General features: G+C 41.9%; 1 protein-coding gene across 1 annotated transcript in view; it reads left to right on the forward strand.

Annotated features, from left to right (window-relative positions):
- Positions 1 to 11,653: 11,653 nt before the first annotated feature.
- The window catches only part of UBLCP1 (ubiquitin like domain containing CTD phosphatase 1), a gene marked incomplete at its 3' end in the record, with an annotated part of 11,001 nt that continues 9,388 nt past the window's right edge, over positions 11,654 to 13,266 (forward strand). The window contains exons 1-2 of the mRNA XM_015828144.1: positions 11,654 to 11,679; positions 12,866 to 13,045. Coding sequence (XP_015683630.1) covers positions 12,892 to 13,045 — 154 coding nt within the window. The remainder of the gene's footprint in view (positions 11,680 to 12,865; positions 13,046 to 13,266) is intronic.

The following is a 13,266-nucleotide window of genomic DNA, read 5'->3' on the forward strand; positions in this document are numbered from 1 at the left end:
TCCAATGGTGGTCATAAGCCAGAATTTTAAACATGAATTGCACTTCTAATATCTGAACTACCGAAAGACTAACTGAAAGGCAATGAAAAGTGTGCTTTAAAGTTTTCTTAAAGCAGACTGCAAGGCATAAGAAAGGCTATTCAATGTTTCTTCAACACAAAGGAGGACATCCTTTCTCAAGACCTCCAGAAGCTGGATAATTACTCCAAAAAATGGTGCCTCCAACCAAGCCTAATAAAAACAGAAGTAGCCACTTCCACCTCAGCAATAGGTATGCACATTACTGGCTTTGGTTAAGTTTTGAAACTGTATTTTACAATATAATAACTCTCAGAAGCACTTAGGGGTAACACTAGACCAGGGGTGTCAAACTCGCAGCGTCATTTGACGTATCGCGACATATCACAACTTTTTTTCCATTGCCGGCAGTGGGGTGGGCACGATTTCAGCATGACGCGTCCAGCCCACAGGCCAGCAGTTTGACACCCCTGCACTAGACAGATCACTAACCTTCTGACAATATCTGAAAAAGAAATAGCTGCAACATTGAAAAGCCACCACAACTTACTGAACAGACTGGCTGGAACATCCTGGGGTGCTGATGGTAACACCCTACAAACAATAGCCTTGGCTTTGGTTTATTTCACAGCTAAATATTGTGCTAGTGTGTGGCTTAACAGTGCCCACACCCAAATGGTCGAAGTGCAACTCCATCAGACAATGCTTATCATCTCTAGAACATTGCATCCCACTCCTGTGCACTGGTTACCAGTATTTAGCAATATCATACCACCCCACATTAGAAGACAACAAGCTCTTCCTGTTCAACTATGGTCAAGGATGCTGAACAACAAGGCCTTCTATCTGGTGATGTGCAGCCCATCACCAGATGGAAGTCCCCTAGGCCAGCAGGGGAAACATCTATTTACTTAATATCTACCCAGTTTAACACAGAGAATGCCTGGAGAAAGGAATGGTCCAAGGTACCTTTTTGTGCCCTGACCATCTTAGCGATCCCCCTACCAAACCACCTGGTTTTAACCTGCCTCGCTCTGTCTGGACAAAATTGAACAGAATTGTGATGCTAGAAGAAGTGCCTCTGTCCTATATCAGTGGGGATGGAAAGATTCCCCACTGTGGGGAATTATGGTGCTGACATGTAAATTATTAAACATATTGTGCAAGACTGCCCATGAAGTATGTTCTCTGGTTCTCTAGAACAGGGGTCCCCAACCCCCAGAAACCGATCCGCGCAAACAAGCAAAGCTCCATCTGCGGAATGCAGGCAGTACACAAAACCATGGCCCTCTCCGCTCCGCAGAAAAACCTTTCTCCATGGAATCAGTCCCTGGTGCCCAAAAGGTTGGGGGCCGCTGCCCTAGAAGACCTGCATGAAGCAATGCCAGAGATGATCGCCTGGATAGCTGAACTAGATATCTAGTTATGAGGTCACTCCCACAGCTCCATAGAAGTTTTAAATATACGTTTACTTCTCTTCTGTCATGTTCTCATCATACGCTAAATAAATAATCAGCACAAATTCTGTCTAAGACTTTATCTTGTTTAGCTACAGTTCTTATCCACTTTCCCAGAGATATCAGAAATTGAGGGAAATGAAGATTTTGTCCAATAGAATACCTTTGAAGTCAAGATGGACAAACTGGACTTTCTTGTTATTCAAATTATGTCCATGGTTCATATAATTTCTCATATTATTTTCAGCAATTGAATAGCAATCCAGTGCTGTACAAAGTTCAGAACATCAATTATTGTTAACATTGGAAAACATGGGTAATGACAAAGGATGAGGAGAATTGTAGACCAAAACAGTGTAAGGTGATCTGCTTGCTTTTCAAAAGATTCACAAATTGTGCTAAATAGCCAAGCTGTGAAAAATCAGCTCCTATGATTTCTAAAACATGGTCTCTGGCTCAGCACAAAGAGCCAACTCAACCAATTACAATTTATTCAGCAAACCACAGATTAGTATGGTATGTGAACTAAGCCCTTATTTTGAAAATATACGAGACATTGTTATAACTCACAGAAGCCTGTTTTTCCTTAACAAACAGAATTTTATTTCCCCCTTAGATCACAGTCAAATTGGGTTACTAACCTTTTCTCCAGCAAGGCTGTTATGCCCCAAACAGCTATAAAAGAAGTAAAATTGTAGCAAACAAGGAGCTTCCCCACTGTTTTAGGTAGAACTGCAGCTGAAAAAATTTCTGCTTGTTATAACACAGACCTTTGCAAGCGACCATCCCCATAAGAAAATCAACAACTATAGTAAAACTATCAGAGCTGCTTGTTTTTGACAGTCAAGCAAACCAGAGGTCATACACCCAAACACAATTACAAACATAAATTCATGTTTTAATTTGTTAAAGAATATTACACTTGAGAAGAGGAAACCTAGATTCAGATCTCTATTCCACTACTGGGCACACCAAATGGTTTTAGGCTAGTCATTTTCTCTTTCTTACCTCAGCCTACTTTACAGGTTAGCTGTTATGAAATAAATTTAGAGAAGGCCTTCATTCACTGGCCTAGAGAGTTCAGAAAAAGCCATAACATAAATGCAAGGAACAAAAATGGCAAACAGTTCAATGATAAATTGCCTTATTGCACTTTTGCTCCCGCTCTGTAAATTTACATAGCAACAGTTACTTCCAAATAAGTTGAAGATATCACCTACAGCTCAAACTTTTGTAGTGCATCCTGCTGTTTCCAAGATAGTAAACCTAAGATTGCAGTTTTGCATATCTAAAGTTAAAAAGGGGGAACTTAACACTTAACTGTTGTATATTTAGAAGAGAAAATGGGGAAAATGTTAACAGTATCAAACATAATCAGTAAAAACAAAAAACAGACTACTGTTTGGGTCACTATTTTAAATTCTGTTCTGAAGTCTACTTCAATTAAAACAAATTTGAACATCAAAATACTGGTTAGCCCTTCTTTGTGTTTTCTAATACAGCCCATGGAATTACTAGAACATCACATTTTCCTTCAAACCAGTTCAACTCACTCATTAGCACATGATTCTTCGGTTCTTGCCAGGAAAAAAAGGTAATACCTAATTTGAGGAAAGCTTTCCATAACTATCTGCCTCCCCGCATAAACTCAGTAACTGAACTAAATGGCCCCAAATGGATTTTTTAAAAGAAAAGATAATTAGGGGTTTCAATTTTGGAGAAGAAAAAGTGCTTAACAGAATTTGATCTGATCAAGAGCAGCAGGCAGAGGCCCTCCAACAAAGCATTTTTTCCCCATAAGCATTCGCTTTCTAAAATAATTGAACTTCTCCACTTCCTTGTAGACTTTCTGCACATAATAGGAAGGTAATTTACTGATCGTAAAACTCCAACTATGGCCAATCATCAACAAATAGAAGCCTTTTGTCCTAGTGGCATGATCTGGAAACCTTGGTTGACTTGGATGGCTTTTATTTCCTTCACCAACTTTCAGATTTCAGAACTAGTGGTTTTATCCTTTATCATTTAAGGAAGCAGAACACCACAAGTGATGCGTAATGAAAATCACAACCAGGGTCAAATACACACCTCCCCACCCCCCTCAAATCAACCTAATTGATGGCTCTCATCACGAGAGTCCAATCTGTTCCTTAGAAACCGAAGTCCTCCCAGCCCCCGCGGTCTCCCCCTCCCCACTTCCGGGCAGAATCGAGGAATTTCCCTGTTCTTTGCCTCGGACGCTGAATGCAATGTCAAAAGTCCTAACGTTTGTCAATGTGTTGCAGAACGCCCCCCTCGTCTCGGGCCCCGGGTAAAGCTCTGTCGCGTTTGAACTCTAGTAACCCCAGCACAGCTAGCTGCCAATCGAAGGCGGTCGACGACGCCTGCCCAGCAGGAAAAGACCGACGGGGGTTCCCGACACCAATCGGCGTTCCTTCGGGGTGGGTGGGTGGGGGAAGGTGGGAGACAACGTTAAAAGGTTTCCCTCCCTTCATTAAACGGGGGAGGGGGTGGAATTGGGGGGGGGCGTTGCAACATTGCAAAAGGATTTTCCTGGGCCTTTTAGAGACCACCGATTTTACTGGTCAAGCGGGGAGTTTGGCGGGGAGGGGGCGGAGAAGGCCCAGGCTGGCGGAAGGGGGGGGGCTTGCGATCTGCGGGCTCGGGGAGCGGGGAAAGTCAGCCAACTTGGCAGGCAGCCGGACTACGGGGGTTGGGGAAAGACGAGGGTCTAAGAAGGGTAACGCCGAGATGGAGCAAAACCAGGGAAGGGTAGAAAACAGAAGGGGCCCTAAGAAAGAAATCTCCCGCGAGAGAGGATCCGGACCCGGCTGGTTCGTGCGGATCTCTCACCTGGCCGTGCGATTGATCTTCACCCCAGCCGGGGCTGGAGAAGGGGGGTCCCGGTTGCTTTGCCCGTCCGCTCCCGTCTTCCTTCCTCCTCCTCCTCCGCCTCGGCGCAGTTCCTCCAACAGCCGCTACGGCACCATGCCTGGCCTGCGCTGGTGTGGCTGCAACCGATCGCGCCTCCAGGGCAGCATCGCCGCTGCCGCCGCGGTTGTCTACCCGCTAAGAGCCACAAAGCCGACCCGAAGCAAGCTCTCCTTCCGCATTAACGGGCGCCCGGGGCCCCCGCGAGCTCCTGCGTTGCGCGCTTCCAGCTCCGCCAACAACCGTCAGGATCCAGGCAGCCTCCTCCGCCCCCTACCCTAACGGCGAAGAGCGCATGCGCTCCGGGGGCATCGAGACAAAGTGGCTGGCTGCTCCGTGGCGGGAGGCGAGTGGAAGAGGGCCGCCCTCTCCTGGGAAGCGCGGCATTTGCGGCTCTCCTTCCAGTCCCCAGCGCTGCCTGAGGCAGCCATGTTTCCGCGGAAGGTGTTCGGAGCTGCAAATCCGGTAATCTTATCTTTACGAGGGCAGGCATAACCCTCTGATCCCCGCCGGGGTTTCCAAGCGCTTCATTCCAGCCTCCTTTAGTAAGAAGTAAGCACTTACTCGCTCGAGTAAGGGTGGATGGTGTAACTGTGTGTGGAAGAAGCAAAGTCGGAGTGGCAGAGCTCGGAACCAAGCTTTACGAAAGCTTGCTCCATTTAGGTGACTTTGAATGTAATGAGGTTGGCTGGAATATGTTCCATAGATGGTACGACTCTTAGATTTTCTCCAGGACGATCTATCCCGGACCTGGTCTTCCGACGGTCCACCCATCGCTGCTGTAATCGGGTCCATCCACCTTGCCGCTGCTTGTCCTCTTATCTTTCCTACCACTTTCCCCAGCATTTAAAGTCTGTTCCAGACATTTCTTTGCCTCCCGTGTCCAAAGTATGAAAAATTGAGTCTGGTCATCTGTGCTCAAGTGACAACTCTGAGTTGATTTGCTCTTTGATTCGTTTGTTTCCTTTCTGGGCTATCCATGGTATCCTCAGGAGTTTTCTTCAACACCAAAGTTCAAAAGCCTCAATACTCTTAATGTTTATTTGGAAGTAAACATAAATGGGAGTAAAATACTCTGTGCCTGAGGAGAAAGGAATCTTCCCTTATGCCTAACCATAATCTGGAAAAGGTAGATGCCCTGGAGTAAAATTGGGTGTCTTCATAGACATGGGTGTATTTGCTGACAAAGCATATATGTCCCATTCTAGCAGACATAATTATCTTCCATGACATTCAGTATGATACAAATTACAGGGCTATATTACAAATCTGTGCTTTCTGTTTTAATGTAATCCAGTCTTTCTATGGTAACTGCTGTATGATAATGTGCCCAGTACTTCACATTAAAGTATGTATTGTTCCACATAATTTGCTCTGATTTAAGTTATCTCATATGTGAATAGCAAAAACACTTTCAGATTTCAAGAAGCACATCTGACTGAACACAGATGAAAATTTGGATTATCATTAGAAATTTATTGACCTATTGATTTCAGTCCCTTCCATCTATAAAACGAAATATGGCCTGTACTTAGCAAATTGTCCAAGATAACTAATTTGGACACTCACTACTCAGAATGAAAATGTAGTGAGTTCAGTGAACCTTACTTCCAAGAAAGTATGTTAAATATTGCAATTTCAGAAGAATAAGAATTGTAAAGATAATCTTTTGGTTGTCCCAGAAAAAATCGCTAACTAAACTGTCTTTCGATATGGATATATAGTACCTGAATATGGGGGGGGGGGGAAGAGAATTTTGTGGGTTTTCATTTCCCATGACCTCTGTTTTCTTGACATAGCATTTGTACAGCTTTATTATTAAAAATATTTTTTTTGTTTTTTTGCAAGGACAGTTTATATTCTCCCAAACACAGATTTGTGTTCTTTCTGAAAAGCATTATGACTCAGAAATACATAAATCTTCCAATGGGGCAACCACGCAGATGTTTTTTTAAAAACATGCCGAGCATTTCAAAGGGTCATTTGTTGCTCCAAAATCTGCAATTATAATTTAAAAAGCTTTACTGTATAGAAAATGTATTTTTCAACATTCCAAGTCAATTTGAAAAAGTTGAGAGCTTTTGTTTCTGAGAGAAAAAGACATTTCTCTCAGAAACAAAAGCTCTATTGCAGGGGTGTCAAACTGCTGGCCCCCGCACCAGATACGTCATGCCAAAACCGCGCCCACCCCATTGCTGGCAGTGGAAAAAAAGTCGCAATTCATCGCGACATGTGACATTGCGAGTTTGACACCCCTGCTCTATTGAGATGTGAAAATAAGTTTACAGAATGCAGGGAAAGTTTATTAAATGTTTAAACAGTTTGTCTGAGACCTGGAATACAACTGTCATTTTCAATATGAACTGCATTGATTGCCAATTTGTTCCCTGATCCAATTCAAGGTACTGGTTTTAACCTATAAAGCCCTTCCTGGCATAGGGCTAGGGAGAGGGAGTGCCTCTCCCAGATTATATCAGCCTGCCCAGTAAGATCTGGGAGAGATGGCATTGGCTAGGGATCTTCACTTGGTGAGTCCCAAGAGACTTGCCTTCTCTGTCATGGCATCCATCTTTTGAAGCATTTCCCTCCCCCCTGAAATTAGATTAGCTTCATCCTTTTTGATATTCCAGAAAGCCCTCAAGATTTGGCTATTTTGTCAGGCCTGGATCTCCCAGGCAACCAGAGACTTGCTTAGATGATTCCATTGTTGAGAGGGCTATTTTCCTCTTGTATTTGTTCTCACTTTTATGATGTTAATATGGATTTTATATTTTTTGTTTTTGTTTGTTTTTATCTGATTGTTGAGTGCTGCCCAGGGTTGCTTTTGGTGAGATGGGTGATTATATAATTTTGATTGATAATCAAAAGATTATTTCTTTCAGGGAGATTTTGAGCACTGTAGGGAAAAATTGTCATGGGACAAAGCAGAGCATGGGCTAGAATGGGTAGGCAACCTTGGCTCTTTTATGACTCATGGACTTCAACTCCCAGAATTCCTGAGTCATGCTGACTCAGGAATTCTGGGAGTTGAAGTCCATGAGTCATAAAAGAGCCGAGGTTGCCTACCCCTGGGCTAGAAGTAGCAATAAATTTTACTCTCTCTTCAAAATTATTCCAAGAAGAATAAGAAATTGTTGCAAATTATACAGTGCTTCATGGAATCAATTGCCTAGGCATAATTGACACATCATTTTTAAAGATGTGTATGTGAATAAGTAGCAGAGTCTTCAGTGATCCCACAAAGTCTTAGTAGGATCAGATTTGGTTAGTACTTAAAAGGGTAGATTACCAAGTGATCCAAAGGCTATAGGTTTAAAACAATTCCCAGGAGTCAGAATTCCTGCATTGTGGCTAATGCATAGATACATAGTCATTAAGAACTAAATCTGACTTATCAGATATAAGGAAATGGTATTTATTTCTATGCATTCTACTGTGAAGGAACCCCATCTGAAATGTCATATGTCAGCATTTAAAATGATCTGATGGATTTAAATTTAATTTAGTAGCATTAATCTTCTCTCAGATTCCTACTTCCATGGTCACTGACAATGAAAAAAAAATTCAGTATAGGATACAGTAAAGTGGGGGGGGGGGTGTAGTCAAATGAACATTCTGCCTTGAGGTCTTCAAAATGCCATTAAATGTTCATTTAGTCACAGAATCTGCAGTCTGAAGGATTAATTTAAATTATTCCACTGACTGGGCCAATTCAATGGCTATAAAGTCATGATCTCCATGGGAACCTTTCACAGTTTCACTAATTGCACATTTCGGATGCTGCAGTTAAAATCTCAGAACAAAAGCATCCCTTCTGCTTCATTGGCTTTTTTGAGAAAAATTCTTTTCCAGCAGAGAGAATTTTGAAAAATATGAGTTTCTTTGCACTAAACTTCCAGTGTTCAAATTTAGAAAGAAACCTTGTTTCAAGTAGCAAACCAGTAAACACAATTGAACATAATGGGAGTTGTGGTATGTGGAACTCCTAAAGATGACAAACAAAATTCTGGGATGCATCACTAGAGGGATCACCAACAGGGAAAAGGAGGTCCAAGTTCTGCTTATATAGGGTTTAGTCAGAACCCATTTGGAATACTGTGTCCAATTCTGGAGACCCTACTTCAGTGGTGGCGAACCTATGGCACGCGTGCCAAAGGTGGCACGCAGAGCCCTCTCTGTGGGCACCCACACACGCCGTCACCCCAGCCCCACCTCCCCCCGTGGCCCCATCCTCACCAGCAACCCTCCTGGAGGAGAGTCGCCCCGGGAGCTGCCCACGTGGAGCAGCGCAGACAAGGACATGGCAGCTGGGCAGCAGGGACAAGACTCCGCCCTCGTGCCCATTGCATGCAGATGATGCTGTGGGGCGCAGTCGGAGGCCGTGGCCACCATGGTACTGCAGGGCCGCCTGGGCAATCTGCTGCAGTGGGCTGTGGAGGCGGTAGGTGACCCTGTGGGCGGGAGGGGGGGTGGCCAGGGTGCGGAGAGGAGCAGGGGGGCGAGGCAGTTTTTGGGCACTCGGTGTCTAAAAGGTTCGCCATCACTGCCCTACTTTTTAAAAAAGATATTGATAAGTTTGAGCAAGTCCAGAGATGGGCAACAAAAATGGTGCAAGGTCTGAGGGACAGAATGTATCAGGAGACATTGGAGGAACTGAATATGTATAGCCCGCAGAACACAAGGGAAAGGAGTGACATGATTGAATCCTTTAAATATATTAAGGGTGTAAATAAGGTTCTAGAAGATAGTATTTACAATAGTAAGCAAAAATCAAGAACATGGAGACATAATGTCAAACTCACAGGAGGGAAGTTCAAAAGTAATATTAGAAAGTATTACTTCACAGAAAAAATAATGGAAGCTTGGAACCAACTTCTAGTTTAAACATGCTTGGGATAAACACATGTCCATCATCCATAAAAAATCAAAAGATAAAATAAAAAAATTAAAATTAAAAATATATAAATTTTAAAAAACAAAAAATCTCAAAGTGCAGATTCAAGGACCACTAGTCTTTTTCTGCCATCAGTTTTCTATGTTTCTATGGCACTTTTGAACAGGAATTCCCCAACAAAATTGCCTGTACCTTGTGTCCCCAAGGAGATACCATAATCATATCCACAAAATAAATATGTGCTTATTTATATAATATTTTTATAATACTTAGGAGAGTCAGTGTGGCCTAGTGGTTAAGGAGCTGAACTAGGAGTAGTAAAACCTGAATTCTACTCTTACCTTAACCAGAAAAGACAGCTGGCTAATTTTAGTCAAGTCACTCTGTAAGTGGTTGGCCCAAAAAGGATGTAAGTCCAGCCTGAAGGAATATAACATTTCTACTATTTATTCTAAAAAAAGAACCCCTAATAGGTTTCAGAACTTCAGCATAGAATATGGGAAGCAAATGCAGACAAATACACCAATATTGCAAATAAATTTGCAACTGATTGTTTCGTCATCTCAAACTCGGCAAAGCCAACCCCAGAATGCATGCTTTCAACTTGCTACAAGCACCATACTATAACGAGCTATCTGACCAATTAAGACAACCTTTAATTTTTTTAGAAATGAAACAACCCTACCAAAAAGTATCAACCAATTCATTAGCATAAAATACTTAGGAATCCCAGTAATCTCTTTGCTGGTTTACTTATTCATGACATCCTTGATTAACATTTTTAAAAAAAGTACTTGAAAGCTTCAATATTGTCTCATTCATTGCCAAGCAAAGAATAAACACTTGTTACTCTGAAATTAATATTTCATTATTTGAAAAAGCCCATATTCACTTGTATTCACCTTGAAAAATAATTGGAGGTGGGAAGTGACAAAAGCAGTGTGGTGCACATACAAAAGGTGCCATGAAGGCAGAACCCTGCTGTTGCCATTTTGATTAGTCTGATCATGCCAATGCCTCTGCACCTTTCACAGCTGGCATATTCATGCACAAGACTGAATTCACAATTATTCCTACACAGAATGTATGTCTTGTCTTGCATACAGTTTTCAGTTCATAAAATGTTTTAAGATCTCCCCATTCATGCTGAAATTCTTTCAAGGTCACTGCATACAAGGAACCAAGGCAAAACTTTTTGTTTCCTCAAACTTTCAGTGCTAGGTTTAGGTTTATGCATTGTTATATAAGTTGGTATAGATTGAAGGTTATACTTTTGAATTTTGGAATTCCAGAGAACCAGGATTCTCTTTCTTGGTGCAAAAGTCCAGTACAAACAAGAAGGACAAGCTGAAAAATCTGTTGATCTTGCTATAGATGAAAAAAACTGTTAATTGTACTTTCCAACTAGGTATGGTATACCAGCTGAATATTCTCTAAGGTAACAGTCTTTCATCCCTTACTCCTGTCAAGAACCATAAAGTTGCTTTTGAAGATTATTTAGAAATCATTGCCAGTCTAGTTAATCTCACCAATACTGGCCAAAAAGCAATTTCATACTTGTTTTTATGAAGCAAACCTGGCTTTCATACTTAAAGATATTTGGAAAAGCACCAAATATTAATCACCTTAAGAAAAATCTATTTTATATCATGATTTTCCTGCCATTGTAGAGGGGAACCATTGTTCTACAAACCTAAAATAGGTTTAGTGTAACCTCAAGTCTCAAAGAAAACCAAACCAAATTTCCTCCCCAAGAAACTCAGGAGAACACAAAGCATTCCTGACCTTTTCATATAAGGACATGGCCACTTTCTTCATCTTTAAAGTTCTAAACAAGATTTTACTTCTGGATCTCATTCATTCACCATGTTGATGCCTTCTTCTGCAAAGTCATCTCCAATTCTTCTCTTACTCCTTTGGAGTGTTGTATGCAAATAATCTCTATCTACCGTCATACTACCTTCAACAATTTAAAATTCATACAAACATACCCTTTTGTTTATAATTACATTTACACCTTCGTCTCCTTCTCTCTCTCTCCCGAGGGAGAGAGAGAGCTCCAGTATAATAAATGCACATGTTAAAATAAACATACCCATATAATAAATGCAAAATGCTTCACACATAATGAAAACCAAGTGAGAGCTCCACTCTTTTTCTTCATCTTCACCGACAGATTTCTTTCCTAACTTCTCTGAGCAGCGCTCGCTTCTTCAAAGGAACAGGTAACTGAAACTCGGAAGTCCCACGTACAAGCCTCCGGTGGCCCCCTCTTCTTTTCTTGTCTCTGCGTTTCCAACATAGTGCTTCTGAAAGTACTTCCGGTTCGTGAGGGCCCGGGCTGCCGGGGTCTAGTCGGGGCGGTCGCTTGGAAGTGAGGTAGGGTGGCTGCCGGTTCTGGTCCTTTCTTTGGTTGCGCGGGTGGCCGATGGAGCTGCCTCCGCTAATCAGCGATTACTGAAGAGCAGGGACCCTCCCACCCCCCGCATTCAGCAAAGGGCAGGAAGAGTAACCTTTGTGGGCAGGGAGCGCTCTCCACCCTACATGCTCGCGATCTGCAGGTGGATTTGCTCCCTCCGCGCAGATCCCGAGGGGCGTCTGAAGCTGCCAGGTAGTCTTCGGGAGATACGCTCGCTGCGTATCTGGTGCCTGGCTGAGTTAACGTGCCCTGGCTCGGCTGATGGGATCTGTCTTGTAAACTTCTACGCCGCGGGGTGCGCTTTCCGCTTGCAGAGAAAAGGGACAAATCTAGCGCGGGTTAGGCTTAAAGACTACCCACTCTTAACGCTGTTATTCCGTGCATAAGCAGACTGATACGAGAAGCATCTTTCAATAAAATCACGTTGTAAAAAAAAAAAAGCAACAGCTCAACAGTGATAATTTGTTGAAGTTGACAGTAGGATTAAACAGAGAGAAGTATGAAATAGATAAAAGTAGATGCTTTGCTTCGGGTAGGGCTCCCTCTTGTAAATTGTTGAGCCTTCGTTTGCTTGAATCAGATTCCAGTAGTTATTTAGGCAAGGGCTGGGCTGGTCTGTCTGTGAAATATATTATTCTTTGTTAAATAATTGTTAAGCTGAGAGTAAATTTTCCGTATAGTGCTGATTTTATAGGTATATATAAAGCTCTCTTCTAGAGATTTGAATGCATTGCATGTTTTGCTGATCTGTTGATCCGTATACAAGCAGTGTGGTTATGCTGTTTTCGCTGACACTTTTTTCCCTCCAATTTCTAAATACCACTCTATTATGCATACTTTCTTCCTAGGAGTCTATTTTATTAAAGTTATTAGAAAAGTATTGTCTATTTTATTAAAGTTATTAGAACAGTATTGTGTAAAAGAGAATATAGAAGTTTCTAAGATATTGCAAAAATAATGTCCTGGATTTGTTACCGTGCCATCAGATACATACGGCATGTATTGAGAAGCGAGTCCTATTAAGTGTATTGAGGATGACACTCAAGTTTAAATATTTAGGTTGTTTTTCCTATTATATCTAAAAAAGGTGAGAAATCTGGAATTGTCTGATCTTTTTTTTTCTTTATTTCTTTTGCTTTTTCACAGGATTGTTTTAAACGTATGTTAGAAATATGGCTGTGTCTCTCATTATAAAATGGGGTGGGCAAGAATTTTTAATAACCACCTTGTCAGAAGAGGACACAGTGTTGGATCTCAAGCAATCACTCAAAGGACTTACAGGAGTGCTACCAGAACGCCAAAAACTTCTGGGACTTAAAGTAAAAGGTAATCTTCTCTTTGTCTTTCTTTGTTAAGTGAGGTAGTTGTGATAGTGCTGGTTGTTTAAATGACTAAATGTGAAAGCACTTCTTAAAAAATACAACATAAACCCTAGTCTAAGGTTTATCCCTCGCACCCTGTACAAGAAGCAGACTGATATCAAGCTTGTGCAGTCAACAATAGTCCATCCTCTTTAACAGAACATTCTAGTGATGTATTAATGCATA

Source organism: Protobothrops mucrosquamatus, unplaced genomic scaffold, assembly GCF_001527695.2.
Source record: "Protobothrops mucrosquamatus isolate PMUCROS unplaced genomic scaffold, P.Mucros_1.0 scaffold_221, whole genome shotgun sequence".
NCBI lineage: Eukaryota > Metazoa > Chordata > Lepidosauria > Squamata > Viperidae > Protobothrops > Protobothrops mucrosquamatus.